The sequence below is a fragment of the Sebastes umbrosus genome, chromosome 18 (genome assembly GCF_015220745.1).
Source record: "Sebastes umbrosus isolate fSebUmb1 chromosome 18, fSebUmb1.pri, whole genome shotgun sequence".
Classification (NCBI taxonomy): Eukaryota; Metazoa; Chordata; class Actinopteri; order Perciformes; family Sebastidae; genus Sebastes; species Sebastes umbrosus.
In genome coordinates, this window is record NC_051286.1 from 7,350,283 (window position 1) to 7,367,577 (window position 17,295).

The window sequence follows — 17,295 nt, forward strand, 5'->3', positions numbered from 1 at the left end:
TGCTGTTTGGTGCTTTGACGTTACATCAACCAGAGGAAGGTGAGGATTAAAATACTTCTGGCTGTTAATCCATTATAGAAAAAGTACTTTGGGATAAAGAATTATTCATCTACTGTAGCAGTGAATGGATCACACATCCTGACCAAGATGCAACGCCAACGAAAGAACATGAGCTGGATGACTTGGGTTTTGTTTGTGTGCCTTCTGTGGATTTATCTTGTTTGTAAGTAAACACAATCTCCAAATACTAAAGTCTACTAGCCTGTACATATTACATTGTATTATTCTCTTAATGAATGGCATTATTTAAGCATGAAAATAGAGAACTGAAAACATCTTAAGATCTATTATGGTTATTATAATGTGTAAAAATATTGTGTGAAGAATATGACATTTCTTGTTTAACCTTTTATCTGATTTGATTTTGGTATTTTAGCCAGTGGAAAAAACGAGGGAAGTAAGTCGGGAAAATGTTGGAAAAACATTTTTCAGAAATTAAGACAGTGTTTGCGCAAGAGTGAGAAAAAACATGTTGTTGTTGCTGATAACTTCAGAGGCTTCATCAATGCAGAAAAACACTGGACTCGGAGTGAGTCAAAACTATACTAAACATTTTAATCACTGTAACTGTTGGTTGTTGTCTGGGAAGGACAGGTGCACCTTTACAGCTATATAATAACTACATTTATGCTCAATGGGTAGAGTGGTCGTCCCTTAGCCGCTGAACCGTAAGGTTGGTGGTTCTATCCCCGGTTCCTACTGCCTGCATGGTGAAGTGTCCTTGAGCGAGACACTGAACTCCCTTTACAGCAGCCCACTGCTCCTAAGGATGGGTTAAATGCAGAGGTCAAATTTCATGTATGTACCCAACAGAATCTCACGGGAGTTCGTGATATAGTCACAAAATTAATCTATTTGATTCGTGTACATAGACACGAATTTCAAAATTTTTTCCGTGATTGTCAGCACGAAATTAATCTGTATGTGATCCACGTAATTGTGAACCGGGAAGTATAAAGAGCGGCGAACGCCACGTAGGGAGGAGGTCGAGGTGGATGGTGTTCATGTCCCGTGTGAAACCACAAGTCAAAGTCGATTTACTTGTCATAACTTAACTTACGTACTTAAGTTACGCCACCTCCGTCGATATTTTAACCCAAACCGCGATCTTTTCCTAAAGCTAATTAAATACTTTTTGTCACGTAACTTCCGTACTTAAGTTATGCCACATTTGTCGTTATAACTGCGATCTTTTCCTAAACCTAACCGGGAGGGTTGGCAAGTATGTTGCTAACAAGTATTTATACATCCATGATATTGACACTGTAATTTTCAAGCTAAGTATTAGCGAACTATTATCGTGTCTCGTCTCTCTCTATGAGGACACACATGTGGTTATTTAGAACAACTGTAAACACTTTTGACTTCAGACGTGATTCGTACGTAGTTCGTACAAACTGATTTGTTTCAAGCATACCCTTGCCTTTAGCCGTGCAGTAGACTGGTAACCTGTACTGGTGTGCCTGTATGTACCTGTCTGTCTCTCAGTGCATGTTGGGGTATGCTGGGATGAGTCTAAACTACATGACAAGATCAAATTCCTTGTGCAACCATTGAACTACTGCAAATGATTCTGATTTTATTATTTGTAAATATTACTTTTTTATCTGTGAGTAAATCTGTTTTTGGGTTATATTGTGTAAAAGTATGCAAGAGATGTATTATGAAAGTACTATGTGACATAAAAAGACTCCATTCTTTACCTCTCTACAGGTGAAGGTTGCATAGTATTTCTGCCGAAAAACACAACCAAAACAGGTGAGTACAACCAACTTGTTACACTCACAGAATACTGGATTTCTTTTTTTTACATTTACATCAGCATTTCAAAAAAAATTTAAAATCTTTGTTTCTGTGTTTAATTATCTGAAGGGTTGTGTAAGAGGTGGCCTCAAATGGTAAATCGTAATGGTTCTTCTCTACTGCTCATCTCAAAATGGCATATCAACAAGAAATTTCATCTGTGTGTCCTGAATGGGAACGAATCATCTGCCCTCGCAGGTGATATTACATAACTGTATTTTACATTTTCCAATGTCAGTTTTCAATGTTGCGAGCACCATAAAATGAACTTCTATTCAGCTTGTATTTATTATAGAGTGCACCAGGGCAGATGAGAAGTTGGAAAATACGTCCGTTTGTTTGTGTGTGTGTGTGTGTGTGTGTGTGTGTGTGTAAATGTAAAGCAACCATTCTACTTTAAAGAGGACTTATTATGCTTATTTTCCAGTGCATTCTTGTATTTGGGGTTTTCTACTAGAACATGTTTATATGCTTTAATGTTCAAAAAACGCTTTACTTTTCTCATACAGGCTGTGCTGCAGCACCTCTTTTCACCCTCTGTCTTAAACACTCTGTTTGAGCTCCAAAAGCACAATAGGTCCTCTTTAAAAGATACAATAATAAAAGTTGATGATTTGTTTTTGTTAATATAGATTTCTCTTATAATGCAGATTCAGAGTGCGTTTTCAAACACACTACCACAGGTAAAAAAACCTTCTTTTACAATTCAGTCTGGAAAAATATAATGATAAAAACAGAGCTAATAAAATATAATTTAATTTACACTTAATGTAAAAATTAACTATTAATTTAGTCTACAATTAAATCAATTTAGAAGTCTACTATTAATTTTTTTAACCAACCCTCATGGAGTCAGCTACTCACCATTTTAAAGGTGCAGTGTGTAGGATTTGGCGGCATCTAGCAGTGAGATTGCAGATTGCAACCGACTGAAACTAAATCCTACACACTGTTCCTTTAATGAACTCAAATTAGTCATTTCAAAAATGTTGTTAGATCATTTTATATGTGTATTTTCTGAAGTGGTATGCCTCTATAGCTTTGTCCCACTTTCTTCTTTACTGTGGATGTGTACTTGATTCTGTCAGTGTTTCCATTAATAGAACCTTGCCAGACTCGATGTTTGGATACAGAGACCATATGTGACCGAGAACGTCGTTACAATGAAAACAAGTGCAGCAAACTGAGTGAGTTCCCTTCAGATAAGCAAAGAATGAACGGTTTCTTCTGCAGCACCCCAAACTTATCTATATCCAAACTATCATTTCCTGCTTTTTTGCGCAATATAATGCTCATCATGCTGTGGACACTGGCGTTAAAGGGATAGTTCAGGTGTTTTGAAGTGGGGTTGTATGAGGTACTTATCCATAGTCAGTGTATTACCTACAGTAGATGACGGTCGGCACGCCCCCAGTTTGGAGAAACAGACATGAGTACCAGCACAGGAGCAAAGCAATGTACTGCTGTGGACGGGGCCGGCAGCAAAACGTATTTTAGCCACCTAATAGAAAGGCCCACCTGAAATAAATCAATATCAGTTTAAGTGGACTCTATATTTAGAATATTTTTACCAGTTTACCTTGCTGTCAGACAGCTATACAGTCTGTTTCCAACGAGGAACTGAAGCCTTTATCTATGCTCTCGCCAAAGCAACCAAACTCCATTGAAAAACACAGTAATTTTACCTCGCAGAACACAGGGGTTGCTGGTCTACCGCTGCCTCGATCGGTTAGTTTGTTTGCGTTATTGTGTGACTTTGGTTAGTTCGGATTCACCAAAGTCACACAAACAAACTAGGCGATCAGGGCAGCGGTAGACCAGCAACCCCTGTGTTCTACGTGGTAAAATTACAGTTTTTTTCAGTGGAATCTGGTGGCTTTGGCGAGAGCAAAGATGGATACAGCGGCTTCAGGTCCCCGTCGGAAAGGGCTGTCTGACAGCAAGGTGAAGCGGTGAAAATATTATAAATATAGTGCACACTTAGACGGATATTGAGTTTTTTAGTCAAGACTTTCTTTTAGGCAGCTAAAATGTTTTGCTGTTGACCCCGTCCACAGCAGTATATTGCTTTGCTCCCGTGCTGGTACTCCTGTTTGTTTCTCCAAACTGGGGGAATACCGACCATCATCTACTGGAGGTAATACACTGACTATTGATAAGTACCTCGTACAACCCCTTTTCAAAACACCCAAACTATCCCTTTAAGTGGTACGAGCTGTTACATACTACTGGATATCTTACCTTACAGATGCTAGCTAACGTTTGAGATAAAACAAAAGTCCTTTCCTTTCAGGTCTTGGGGTTGGAGGTGTGTACGTCATCAACACATCGACAACAGAGAGCAACTGTTTAAACTGCAAAAATCGAGTGGAAAAGCCTGAGGAAAAGGTTAAGATCAATGCAACGTTAAAGACTGAAGAAGGAGAAAAACTTGACGCTACCCAAGCTGTGTAAGACATGCTCCATCAAATTATTAAAGGAATAGTTAGACATTTTGGGAAACATGCAGTTGAGAAGAAGAAGTAATAGTTCGAATCAGGGCTGTTAATTGATTAAAATATTTAATCGCGATTAATCGCATGATTGTCCTTGATTAATTGTGATTAATCACAAGTAAATCACACATTTTTTATCTGTTCAAAATGTACCTTAAAGGGAGATTTGTCAGGTATTTGATACTCTTATCAACATGGGAGTGGGCAAATATGCTTGCTTTATGCAAATGTATGTATATATTTATTATTGGAAATCAATTAACAACACAAAACAATGACAAATATTGTCCAGAAACCCTCACAGGTACTGCATTTAGCATAAAAAATATGCTCAAATCATAACATGGCAAACTGCAGCCCAACAGGCAACAACAGCCTATGTCTTGCCCCAAACTGCATGTGATTATCATAAACTGGGCATCTCGGTACCCATAGAACCCATTTACATTCAATCTAGAGGTCAGAGGTCAAGGGACCCCTTTGAAAATGTCCATGACAGTTTTTCCTCGCCAAAATTTAGCATAAGTTTGGAGCGTTATTTAGCCTCCTTCGACAAGCTAGTATGACATGATTGGTACCAATGAGGTTTTCTAGTTTCATAATAATTCCAGTATCTCCACTCTAGCTTTAAAACTGAGCCCGCTACAACCTCTGCGGTATCGTTTGCGTTAATGTGTTAAAGAAATTAGTGGCGTTAATACGAATTTGCGTTAATGCGTTATTATCTAACTTTGACAGCCCTAGTTTGAACTATTCCTTATAACATTGAAATTAAAACAGGGAAAATATTTTGAGCTATTTATCAATGTTTACCATAATGTAATGTATATTCAAAAAATATATGAAACTCTATATTGTCAATATGTTGAATATTCTAACATCTGTCAATAGCGACATCATGAAAAAAATGGCAGACCTCGTCTATTCCATCAGCGGGTCTTCAGCTGAACTGACTGTGGGAGAAGAAGTTACGGGTATCTTAGTGAGAGAAACAGTGCCGGAGGATGTGGACGAAGTCTCCTTTGCTTATGCGTCCCCAAATGACAGCATGAGTGTGGGTGCATTATTTTTTACCTTCATCCATGTGCTATGTAGTAACGTCCTCATCACAGACTTTATAATACCAGTATGTTTTGGGATGTGAGGATTATCTCAGCCAACTGCTAACTTGAGAGTGATGAAATAAGTGGTCTATATAAACTTATAGGATATGCCATCATGTCTCTCGTGTGGAAATAATTTTCACTTACTCCCTTTTTTTCAGCATCAAAGCATCATTAAATAGGCGTTATCGGTCACGTTAAGCACCATAGATGAGGGTTAATAGGGGCCTAAAGCGCCTACTACGTTGTAAAAGTGAATGCAAAACTTAAAAGCAACATGTTCTAACATGTTGTAAAACTGCATGAAATGTTACATTTTGAACACAAACAAAAAGGTTTAGGTTTAGGAAACAAAACTACAACATCTTTAGGTTTCGACAACAAAACAACAACTTCTCTAGGTTTAGGCAACAAAACTACAACTTCCTTAGGTTAAGGCAACAAAACTACAACTTCTCTAGGTTTAGGCAACAAAACTACAACTTTTGTAGGTTTAGGCAACAAAACTACAACTTCTTTAGGTTTAGGCAACAAAACTACAACTTCTCTAGGTTTAGGCAACAAAACTACAACTTCCTTAGGTTAAGGCAACAAAACTACAACTTCTCTAGGTTAAGGCAACAAAACTACAACTTCTCTAGGTTTAGGCAACAAAACTACAACTTTTGCAGGTTTAGGCAACAAAACTACAACTACTTTAGGTTTAGGCAACAAAACTACAACTTTTGTAGGTTTAGGCAACAAAACTACAACTTTTTTAGGTTTAGGTAACAAAACAACAACTTCTTTAGGTTTAGGCAACAAAACTACAACTCCTTCAGGTTTAGGCAACAAAACAACAACTTATGTAGGTTTAGGCAACAAAACTACAACTCCTTCAGGTTCAGGCAATAAAACTACAACTTTTGTAGGTTTAGGCAACAAAACTACAACTCCTTAAGGTTTAGGCAACAAAAACACTTTTTGTTTTGTCACTTTTAGGTAACAATACCTTAGTTAAGTTTAGGGAAAAACATCGTATTTTGGCTTAAAATAACTCTGTGTCAAAAGTGAAAACGCAACTTAATTATTGTGAACACAAAGACAACTACACATTGTTGGTTTTACATGGGATTTGAACCCTAGTCTGCTGGATGAAACCCCTTTGTTTTGTGTCCCATACATCTCCCCCAACCTCAACCCCCTGCTGTTGTGTTCTTTTATGCCCTTCTTTCGTGATTTACCATGTGAGTAGATGATAAAACCTACTAATGGGTGTAGTAGGCCCCTATTGATCCATATCTATGGTGCTTATAGTGACAGATAACGCCTATTTAATGGCCTGACAACAGTCTAATCGGCTGACAGAGCAGCAAGAATGCTGAGTAATTTCCTAAATACTAAGTAATCTCCTTGATTATAATAGGATCCAGTTAAAGTAAATAGTTTCATTATTCTGTAGACTTTAAAACTGCACTTTAGACAATTTTGACAACACAGTTGTGCACTTCCCTGCAGATTGTAGATGGCGCAGATGAGCTGGCTCAGTATTCAAGATCTATCACAGTGTCAAAAGAAGCGTTTGAAAAAGCTGTGAGTTTGAACGTTAGCATGCCATTTGCAGCCATTTTACGATTCAACAATCTGGCCTTGGTAAGAAAAAAATATCAATTTCAATTTCACCTTAAATGATACAGTAGATTCACTTTACATATTTCATCATGTTACTATTTTTTTCAGGATGAGAAGAACAGCACTGTTTTAGGTGATGAGGTTTTAGCAATTGAAATGGGAACAGTTATCACCAATCTCACAGACAAACTAAACATCAATTTTCGGAATATGGAATACGTAAGTAAAAAAATATATATTGTGCATTATCGAATGTGTATTATTTGTACTTCTTTGTTTACCATCCAAGAGCACATTTATAATGCATTTCTGTTGTTTTGTTTGCAGGAAGGAATTCCATCTTGTCACTCATGGAATGGTGATGGTAAGATTTCAATTAATTCTCTCTACTAAGTGTAATTAATAATGTTAACGATGGCTTTTCGGACAAATCCCCCCCAATATTCAAATATGCTCAAAATGACCCACCCAATAGCCTATATTGATAATAAGTATAAAAAAAACAAAACATTGCTATGTTAGGACAGGCAACCACGCACCGCCCCGAAATAATCATTAGCAAACGTAATCATAATCATAAATAAAATTAATGATTATTAGTAGTATTACTTCTTGTTGTTATTATTACTACTACCGATTCTAGTATTATGGTGTACTGCAGTTCTGTTTTTTTTTCTTAAAATATTATAATTTTATTCTCATTAAATTAAGACTTTATTATTTTAATATTACAACTTTTTTTCTTGAAATATAATGATTTTATTCTCATTAAATTATTACTTTATTATTGGAATATTACAATTTTTGTCTTGAAATATTATGACTTTATTCTCATTAAATTAAGACTTTATTATTGTAATTTTACAATTGTTCTTCTTGAAATATTATGACTTTATTCTCATTAGATTATTACTTTATTATTGTTATATTATTATTTTTGTCTTGAAATATTATGACTTTATTCTCATTAAATTAAGACTTTATTATTGTAATTTTACAACTGTTCTTCTTGAAATATTATGACTTTATTCTCATTAGATTATTACTTTATTATTGTTATATTATTATTTTTGTCTTGAAATATTATGACTTTATTCTCATTAAATTAAGACTTTATTATTGTAATTTTACAACTTTTCGTCTTGAAATATTATGACTTTATTCTCGTTAAATTATTGCTTTATTATTGTAATATTACAATTTTTGTCTTGAAATATGATGACTTTATTCTAATTAAATTACCGACATCTTTTACAGCGTGAGCGTGTCCTCACAGCCAAATCGATTGCTTGTAACACGTTTTGAACTTGATTTACGTCTGGGTTTAGTGTTATAGTATTTTCCATGTTTCTAATGTACTACTCGCACGGAGTGTCGATGCTTAAGTCTTCTTGTTGTTCCTCACTCAAATGTATTCATGAACCCTCGAGCCTCACCTCTGTGCTGTTTTCATGCTCTAATCCTGTCTTTTAGGAAGCCGACCAAACTGGACTGAAGACGGATGTCTGACAATAAAAAATGGGAGCAACATTACATGCGAGTGTTCGCATTTGACATTTTTTGCTATCTTATTGGTGCGTTTGTGTTACAGCTTTTGTAATATTTTCATGACGTACTATAAGCTTCATCCTTTCAATTTTCATTCCCAGTGGAATACAAATATTTGGACATTCCTCTGTACAACCGTCCTGATTGCACTCTGTATACTTGAAATGTATGAAATTCATCATAAACCATCCCGATTACCAAAGCCAATCCCTGTGATAAAGTGTTTAATTTGTGCTCTTTGCAGACTCCTCTTAATGAAACCATATCCAGTTCTGACCTGAAGAACCTCACCATCATCACCCAAGTTGGCTGTGGCTTGTCCATGTTCTTCCTCAGCATTGCCCTCTTCATGCACTTCCTTCTGAGGTAATGATGTCTCCAAATATTAAAAGAACAGTGTTTAGGGGGATCTATTGGCAGAAATGGAATATAATATTAATAAGTATGTTTTCTTGAGTGTATAATCACCTGAAAATAAGAACCGTTGTGTTTCCGTTACCTTAGAATGAGCCGTTTATATCTACAAAGTAGCCCAGGATGGACAAACCAAACACTGACTCTAGCAAGGGACATTCGAGTTTTCATGTTTTCACATCGTACTGTAGTTCTCCTACACGCTTGGCACACGGGAGAAGTTTCAGTCAGTTGCAATCAGCATCCTCAACACTAGATGCCGCAGAATCCTACACATTGTACCTTTGAAATAGTTTTTATGTTTATAAATTCTTTAGGGTTGTCCGTCCATCTGTAAGTAAGTCCGTCAGAGAGTCCGTCCGTACCATTCTTGTGAACGCAATATCTCAGGAACGCCTGGGCGGACGTTCTTCATATTTGGCAGGATGAACTGATTCGATTTTTGGTGGTCACAAAACACGTTTTTGGTCATAACTCAAGAATTCATATGCTAATTATGACAATTTCACAGAAATGATGAAATGATATACTGTCAGATACTAGTGTTAACTTTGACAGCCCTACATTATAGTTAATGGAACGCCTACTGCGTTTCATACCGGCGCTAAAGGGTGCCTTGTGTGGCGGTACCGAACGCCGACAGCCGTGACAAAGCCTCTGTATTTGGGTGCGTGATGTCCTGTTCTATTGATGCTGCAATGCGTGCAATGGCCTCATTGTTTAGCTCTGCGAGGTTGGGTGTTGGGAGACCAATTATCCTGGCTGCGGTGGTGGTTATGCGTGAGAGCTTGGCCCGGTCATAACATGTTAAAGTAGCTGGAACAGTAAAGAAGAATGGGCTGAATAATGCTCTGATTCAGGTGATTTGCCTTTTCTCATTATGTAGCCATACCTACTGAAATCTGAGGTCATACTTAAGTCTTTATCCTAACTTCTTATTTCTATTACGAAGGTAATATCATACAAGTAAAGATATCTCTGGTCAATAGCTGTGTTGTTCTACAGCGGTACATGTTGTCCAAGTTCATGTAAATAAGGCTGCTTTCCATAATAGGAGGACACTGTCTATGTCGGAAAATGAGACTGTTGAACAGTAGCTTCATTGTAGGTGTTCTATGGAAACAACCACAGTATTTACCTATTGAATGCCGTATGACAAAAATAAAATAACATCCCATCTGTGCCTTTCCTCAGCTCATATGATGACATGGATGTTTTAAGGCCACTATTGCACATAACCTTTGCATTCAAACACTGTTTAGAGGCCAAAGAAATGAAGATTACCCCATATGTACGTACATATAATTAGAATTATATAATATTTAAATAAATATTACTTATATGACTTGAGTTTTGACTTTACGGCCAGAGTTTGAATTATAGAGAGCAAAGGTGAAAGGTGATTACATCACAAGTGCAATACACTATTATAAAGTATATAATTATATTTTTATCATTACTTATGTTTTAATGTGTAAGCAGTGTTTTACTCTTGTGAGGAGGTCATTTTTACCCATTTAAGTCTGCAACTAATTTTCCATTTTCATTATGGATTCATCATCTGCCGGTTATCCTCTTGATGAATGCATTTATTGTTTGACAAGAAAATAATAATAACAAATAAATAAATAAAATAGAACTAAAAAAAAAGTCAAAGTGACTCCAACTGTCCAACTCCTTCAAATGTCTTGTTTAGTCCGACCAATCAATTGTCTAATTCTTTGTTCAAAATATACGATACGATACGATACGATACGATACGATACACTTTATTGTCCACTTGGGGAAATTTGTCTTGGACTCACTGCTGCACCATCAGCTTCCTCCACAGCAGCATCAATAAATAGAAACTTTAAAAACATTAAAAACAAACATTAATTCACATATAAACAGAGAAGCACATAACAATGTAAACCACAAACAACATATATTGCACAAGATCTATATAAAACAGCATAAATAAGACATAAAAATAAGAATAAGAACACCATGACGCTATTGCATAACCCCACAGCCTCAAGAAACATTTAAAATTTTAAATTTTGATCGAGGTGGGCACAAACGAGTTTTTAAAACTCTAATATAAAATATATTTAACTCTGTCAACTGATGGGGTCATCATAAAAATGATTTGTCTATTAGCAATCAAGGTTATGGGCACCTGGGAAGAAAAAAAAAAACATAAACGCGTTTATCGTTTTAAATTGTCATGTAAAATAAAGGCATTTTAATTTAGCACAAACCCTACAGTGCACCTTGGATTATTTGTGAAGGCATTTTATACTTTGTAGAGACCACATTCCACCCACGCAGTGAGCCCTTCACAAGACTGAATAAACCTAAATGTTGGTCTGTCCTTACAGGAGGAAAAAGGCCAGTATAGCCACCTTGATCCTCATCAACCTGGTGTCAGCCATGTTCCTGCTCAACCTCACTTTCCTGATCAACAACTTTGTGGCAGAAATGACGAGCTCTGTGGGTTGTAAGATCATGGCGGCTCTCATGCACTACTTCATGTTGGCCACTTTCACTTGGTTCGCTGTGCAGGCCTTCCACCTCTGCCTGCAGCTGTATGTTGGGGGCAAAATTGTAATCCGTCACTACATACTCAAAGTCTCCATCACCAGTTGGGGTGAGCACACATCACTATTTTCTTCTGTTTGACCTCAACATGGACATGACATTTGCAAGTCAGTGTTAATTTAATTCTCCATATCCAGGACTTCCGAGCGTAGTTGTGATTGTCCTGCTCATCATCGGAAAATATGGTGAACAAGTCATCTCTACTAGTGACGCTGAAGAAGACGTGAAAATGTGAGTGTGTGGATTATATATTTAATGTACAGAATATTCGTTCATCATTCGTTACTGACATGTCTTTCCGTTCCAAGGTGCTGGATAACAGACAACGACGTGCACTTCATCGTCAACATAGGTTACTATGCGTTGGTCTTCCTCTTCACCTTCTCCACCTTCATCGTCATACTGTCCTGGCTCTTTTGTCTCAAGAGAACGAGCACCGCAGTGCAGGTGGGCTCAAACGGCAGAAGTATCGTGGTCCTCCTGGGACTGTGTTGCCTGCTGGGGATCACTTGGGGTTTTGCCTTCTTCGCCTACGGCGCCCTCCGGATCCCCTCCTACTACATTTTCACTGCCCTCAATTCTTTCCAAGGTATCCACGACTCTGATAATAATCTTTAAATGTATTGTTCTGTTGCATTTTAGCCATTTTAACATGTCATAGCAGGGTAAACACAGGTGTAATTGATAAAAATGAATACGGTCCCGTTCCATTTAGTGTGTCACAGTCATTCCAGTGAGCCAGCATGCACAATACCAGGGCCCTGGCACACCTAATTGGAACAGGGCCACAATTAAAACAAAGAACGTATCTTTCTAAGCAGTGAAAGTCAATTGATCGTTCCATTGCAACGTCGGCGCCCAGCAGCAGCGATACGCTTCCGCCATTTTGGACTGAAAGCGACTAGCCAGTTAAACGTCCGCCTACAAAGTGCCGTACAAAAATAAAACAAAATTATTTCTATTCTATTGTCATATTTAATGTCTCTACTAAAATGAACAGTGTTGAACAATAAATATATTATAAATATGCATACTATTATCACTATTTATTTAACTTTTTTGCCCGGCTGCTTCCCAGAGGAGCATGAAGTGAGCGATGGACATAAATGGAAGTTAGAAAAAATCCAGCACAGATTTTGAGAACAATCTCAAACTTTTTCATGTCAAGGATCCAAAATTGATGTCCAATAGACCACAGACAATGGATGTATAAGAGGTTGTGTCCTGTGCTTTTTCCCTGCGTGTTAGTAAACTACAACTACATTAAATTCTGTTTATGTCGTGCTACTAGCACTACTAGCTACTGGCCGATAGCCGGTTGTTTGGGAACAGAGATGTTAATACATCAACCACGGTACAGGCTTATAACATACAGCCCATGGGTGTATTAGAAGATAATAAAAGTGATGAATTACAGCCAATATATCCATTATTACAGCCACATACATGACTGTGAAAATTAAACCTACATGAGCAATGAGTGTAAAGTAGCGATTAACTAAAAATACATTACATACGCTCAACTTGACCATCTTTCTTTGCCCGGCAGGTTTCTTCCTGTTCATCTACTACTACAACACCAGCCACTCAGCAGAGGTAAGCCGTGATGTGGGTGTTAATAACAGCTCAGCCAGCACCACCAGCACACTTAAAACCGTCCTGGACAGCGTCAAGAACCCCTACAGCAACCAGCCAGACAAAGAAATAAAGGAGGACTGAAGAGCCAAGATGGTCAGCTTGAAGTATGAGACTTCAAGCAAGTAGAGTTAACTAGAAAGTGTGCTGATGTATAACACTGTAATAGACATCTTTCCTGACGTAGTTATTGCTAGTCCTTATAAATGTACAGTATAGGAAAATGACTTTAATTCTTCATTGTTTAGTTTCTTAGGACTAGAATTTGTTTTGCACAATTTTAGGGCTGCAAATAGATTATTTTTATTGTTGATTTTTTTCTTGATTAATCGATTAGTTGTGTGGTTTATAAAATGTCAGAAAATGGTGAAAATTGTTGATCAGTTTTTCCCAAAAGCTTAAAATGATGTCCTCAAATGTCTTGTTTTGCCCACAACTCAAAGATATTCAGTTTACTGTCATGGAGGAGTAAAGAAACCAGAATATATTCACATTTAAGAAACTGGAATCAAAGAAATTTGACTTTTTTTACTTTAAAAATGATTCAAACCGATTATCAAAATAGTTGGCGATTAATTAAATAATTAATGACATCAATTAATCGTTGCAATTCTTCATAATTTCAGAGTTAATTATGAAATGTAATCATTTTTGACAATTTCTTAATGGAAAAACTGGAAAATATAAAAACAAAAACGCTAATTTGAAGCTTTTGAATGCTTAATGATTTAATTAAAATTACATTTTCAGGCCCCTCTTATCTTCCAATATCTTCAGTTGTGGGTATACAGGTAAAAATAAAGTTTCCTAAAGTATGTTTTCACTGTTTGAAATATGAAAATGAGATGAGGAGAATGAGGAAATAAGAATCCTTTATTCAGTTACAGTCACAATAACATTAAAACATACATTAAGCATCAATATACACTATTTTTAACACTCATTTTAAGTTGGGAAATTGTTACTTTTTACAACAAGAGAGCTTCAGCTTCCTGGAGAGCTTCTACCATTTCAGCAGCCTCCACGGAAAAGTTCTCCCTTTCCTGCATCATATGTTCCCGTGCTTTAGTCAGTTCTGTCATCGTTGTTTGGATATCCTGTAAGTGTGTAAAAGGAGGAACATTTAAGAGACACTCCAACCATCCCTTACATCAACTACAACAAAGTTTCTTGGAGTTTAACTCACCTCTAGCTGAGCACGTTGCTGTGATGCAGTGTCTCCAAACGCTTTTAATTCCGTCAGCAGATCTGTGGAGACACTCTGAAATGGAGAAGATGAAAGTTGTGTTTAATAGATAGCACTGCTTATGATAGCCAAAAGGCTGCAACTACGTTTGGAGCGTTATTTAGCCTCCTTCTCAACAAGCTAGTATGACATGTTTGGTACCAACCATCACTTCACTCTAGCTTTAAAACTGAGACTGCAACAACCTAAAAATTGCAAGTTGCATTAACGTGTTAAATAAAAAAGTGGCATTAAAATGAATTTGCGTTAACGCGTTATTATCGCAACTTTGACAGCCCTAGCTGTAACCTTTTATGTGTAGGATACAAGTATAGTGTAGTAGTGTTCATATATATTATCTAAATAGTGTTTAGTTATTTTAAAACCAGTTTTTTTCTTAATTGTGTGGTTAAGTGAAATATAACAAGTGCATGTTTATAGTTAGTTGTGTGAGTTTGATTGAAAGTTTGATAGAGCATATGACAAAAAATACATGTACATATAACATCAGGTAAACTGAAATAAAATATACGTACCATAACTTCTTTTCTCTGACCTTCATTTTGTCGTGCAGCTTCTCCAACCCTTTCTCCTAAAACTAAGAATCAAAGTTATGTTATTTTCTATGAAGCAAAAATGAAGCTAAGAAAAGCACATTTTGAAAACCGGGGATACGTATTCACCTGGGTCTATATTGGCTGCGACTAGGAGGACGTGGCAGTCCTTCAGGTTTTTCTGTACATCTGCATTCTCCTTTTCAAGGTCACTGAACTGCAGCTCCAACTCAGCTACTCTTTGCTGCAATATGACAAGGAAAGAAATGCTGTACAATTGCAGGAGGAGTATAAATACAAGTACTTAGTTAGGTATAAGTACTTCATTAAAATGCTTCCTGCACCTGTGTCTCTGTGAGGTTTTTCTGCAGCTCCTCGTTGGTAGCCATCAGATGGTGATTTTGGCCCTTGAGCTCCGCCTGTTGTCCATACCTGGTGGAAACCCTACGGACATGTGCATGGAAAATAAGGCTGCTGCTCACTTGCATTTTCAGGATACGCAACATAATGTATTACTTACCCTTTGTGAGCTTTAGGAGCAACATTTTTTCTGTAAGATAAAAGGTGAAAAAATGGAAGTCAATAGCTGTGACGCAAACATACAGAGTAAAGTGTTGATTAGACATTTCTTACCTTGGCACATTTTCTTTTTGAGGTTTAAGGATGCCTTCTGATTTTTGGGCATTTGCTGTTGCCGATACAGTTGCTGTGTCTCTGGATTCAGGTTTATTGCCCGTTTTCTTCATTTCTGCAGGTAACTGCACACCTGGAAAACACAGAATGATGTTAATCAGCTTTGTTTAGATAGATAGTTAGTAGATAGATAGATAGTAACTTTATTTATCTCGAGGGAAATTCAAGTTTCCAGCATCACAGTTCCATAGTGCAAAAACATGTTAGTAAAAAGGCAGTAATAAAGTTAGTAGTGCAAAGGACAAAGTACAAAAAAAATATACCAGATATAAAAATACAAGGAGATGAAGAAAACTGTTAAAACTGAATATAGTGCAGGGTAACAGCTGTGATACAGGACTATTACAAAAGTGAATATAGTGCAGAAGAAATTGTTAAAAGTGAGTATAGTGCATTATTATCCGTCCTGCAGACCATCCTCCTTTGCAAAAATAGCTAATTCTGCTCACCTCTTGGGATTTTTGAAGACATAGCTCTATCTGTTGTGCAATGAAAACAGTACCAGCAATGACAGAGGCACCTGTATGAAGAAACAATCTGATTAAGTATCATTTAGGCATTCCTGGAAAGCTTTACTGAGCCAACTGTTGAAGTATCATTTCCAAACATGTTCTAAAGTGTATTCTAAAGATTCAACAGCTAAATCATGGATTACCAGGACATAAATATATATATATATATGTATTCACTATTACGCCGAACATAAAAATGGACATATTGTGAATGGAGTCTGGTGTGATTTCCCAAATAACAACATTCATCAAAGTAACATGTCAAACGTCTAGTTATCTTATCGTAGGTGCTAGTTAAGCGTTCAATATTGAATATATTATAACTGAAACACACTAATATGTGTGATAATGGTTCAATAACACAACATCAACGCCTACCTTTATGGATAAACACGAGAAGTGTCAACAGTTGTAAAAAACGAACCGCACGAATTTTAAAAAAGTCCCGCCCTCTGTGATCACTTCCTGTTTGAATACGTAAGTTCCGGTTTGAATGCGTCATTTCCTTAATGTACATTTCTAGTCGTCAGGAGGTTTGTATTTCTAGATTAATTTGAGCTAAGTGCTGTATTTATTATTTTTGTTGTTGTTATTGTTGAGTTAACTTTACTGCACTAACCGACACTAGCAGCGAAATCAAGAAAGTAGACAAAAACTTAAATTTAAAAAAAATAGTGCACTGTGTGATCACCTCCGGTTTGAATACGTCAGTTCCGGTTTGAATACGTAATTTCCTTAATGTACATTTCTAGTCGTCAGGAGGTTTGTATTTCTAGATTAATTCGAGCTAAGTGCTGTATTTATTATTTTTGTGTTGTTGTATTTTTAGTTAAATTTACTGCACCAACCGACATTAGCAGCAAAATCGAGAAAGTAGACAAAAACTTAAATTTAAAAAAATAGTGCACTGTGTGATCACTTCCGGTTTGAATACGTAATTTCCTTAACGTACATTTCTAGTCGACAGGAGGTTTGTATTTCTAGATTAATTTGAGCTAAGTGCTGTATTTATTATTTTTGTTGTTGTTATTGTTGAGTTAACTTTACTGCACTAACCGA

The 17,295-nt window shown here is 36.6% G+C and overlaps 2 protein-coding genes across 2 annotated transcripts; one reads left to right on the forward strand and one right to left on the reverse strand.

Annotated features, from left to right (window-relative positions):
* The first annotated feature begins 30 nt into the window (after positions 1–30).
* LOC119477102 (adhesion G-protein coupled receptor G6-like) lies at positions 31–15,018 on the forward strand. The gene is made up of 17 exons (XM_037750973.1): positions 31–223; positions 437–589; positions 1,774–1,818; positions 1,933–2,061; positions 2,514–2,546; positions 2,967–3,050; positions 4,157–4,313; positions 5,250–5,412; positions 6,959–7,093; positions 7,181–7,291; positions 7,400–7,436; positions 8,546–8,646; positions 8,865–8,986; positions 11,398–11,666; positions 11,755–11,848; positions 11,926–12,206; positions 13,167–15,018. Exons 1-17 carry the CDS (start codon positions 148–150, stop codon positions 13,334–13,336), a joined length of 2,160 nt encoding a protein of 719 aa, XP_037606901.1. The 5' UTR covers positions 31–147; the 3' UTR covers positions 13,337–15,018.
* On the reverse strand, positions 14,110–16,754 carry knstrn (kinetochore localized astrin (SPAG5) binding protein). The gene is made up of 9 exons (XM_037750976.1): positions 16,615–16,754; positions 16,174–16,244; positions 15,665–15,797; positions 15,552–15,581; positions 15,376–15,475; positions 15,161–15,275; positions 15,014–15,075; positions 14,439–14,513; positions 14,110–14,349 (listed from the first exon to the last, which is right to left on the reverse strand). The coding sequence occupies exons 2-9, from the start codon at positions 16,193–16,195 to the stop codon at positions 14,221–14,223; spliced, it is 666 nt and encodes a 221-aa protein (XP_037606904.1). The 5' UTR covers positions 16,196–16,244; positions 16,615–16,754; the 3' UTR covers positions 14,110–14,220.
* Between the last annotated feature and the right edge of the window lie 541 nt (positions 16,755–17,295).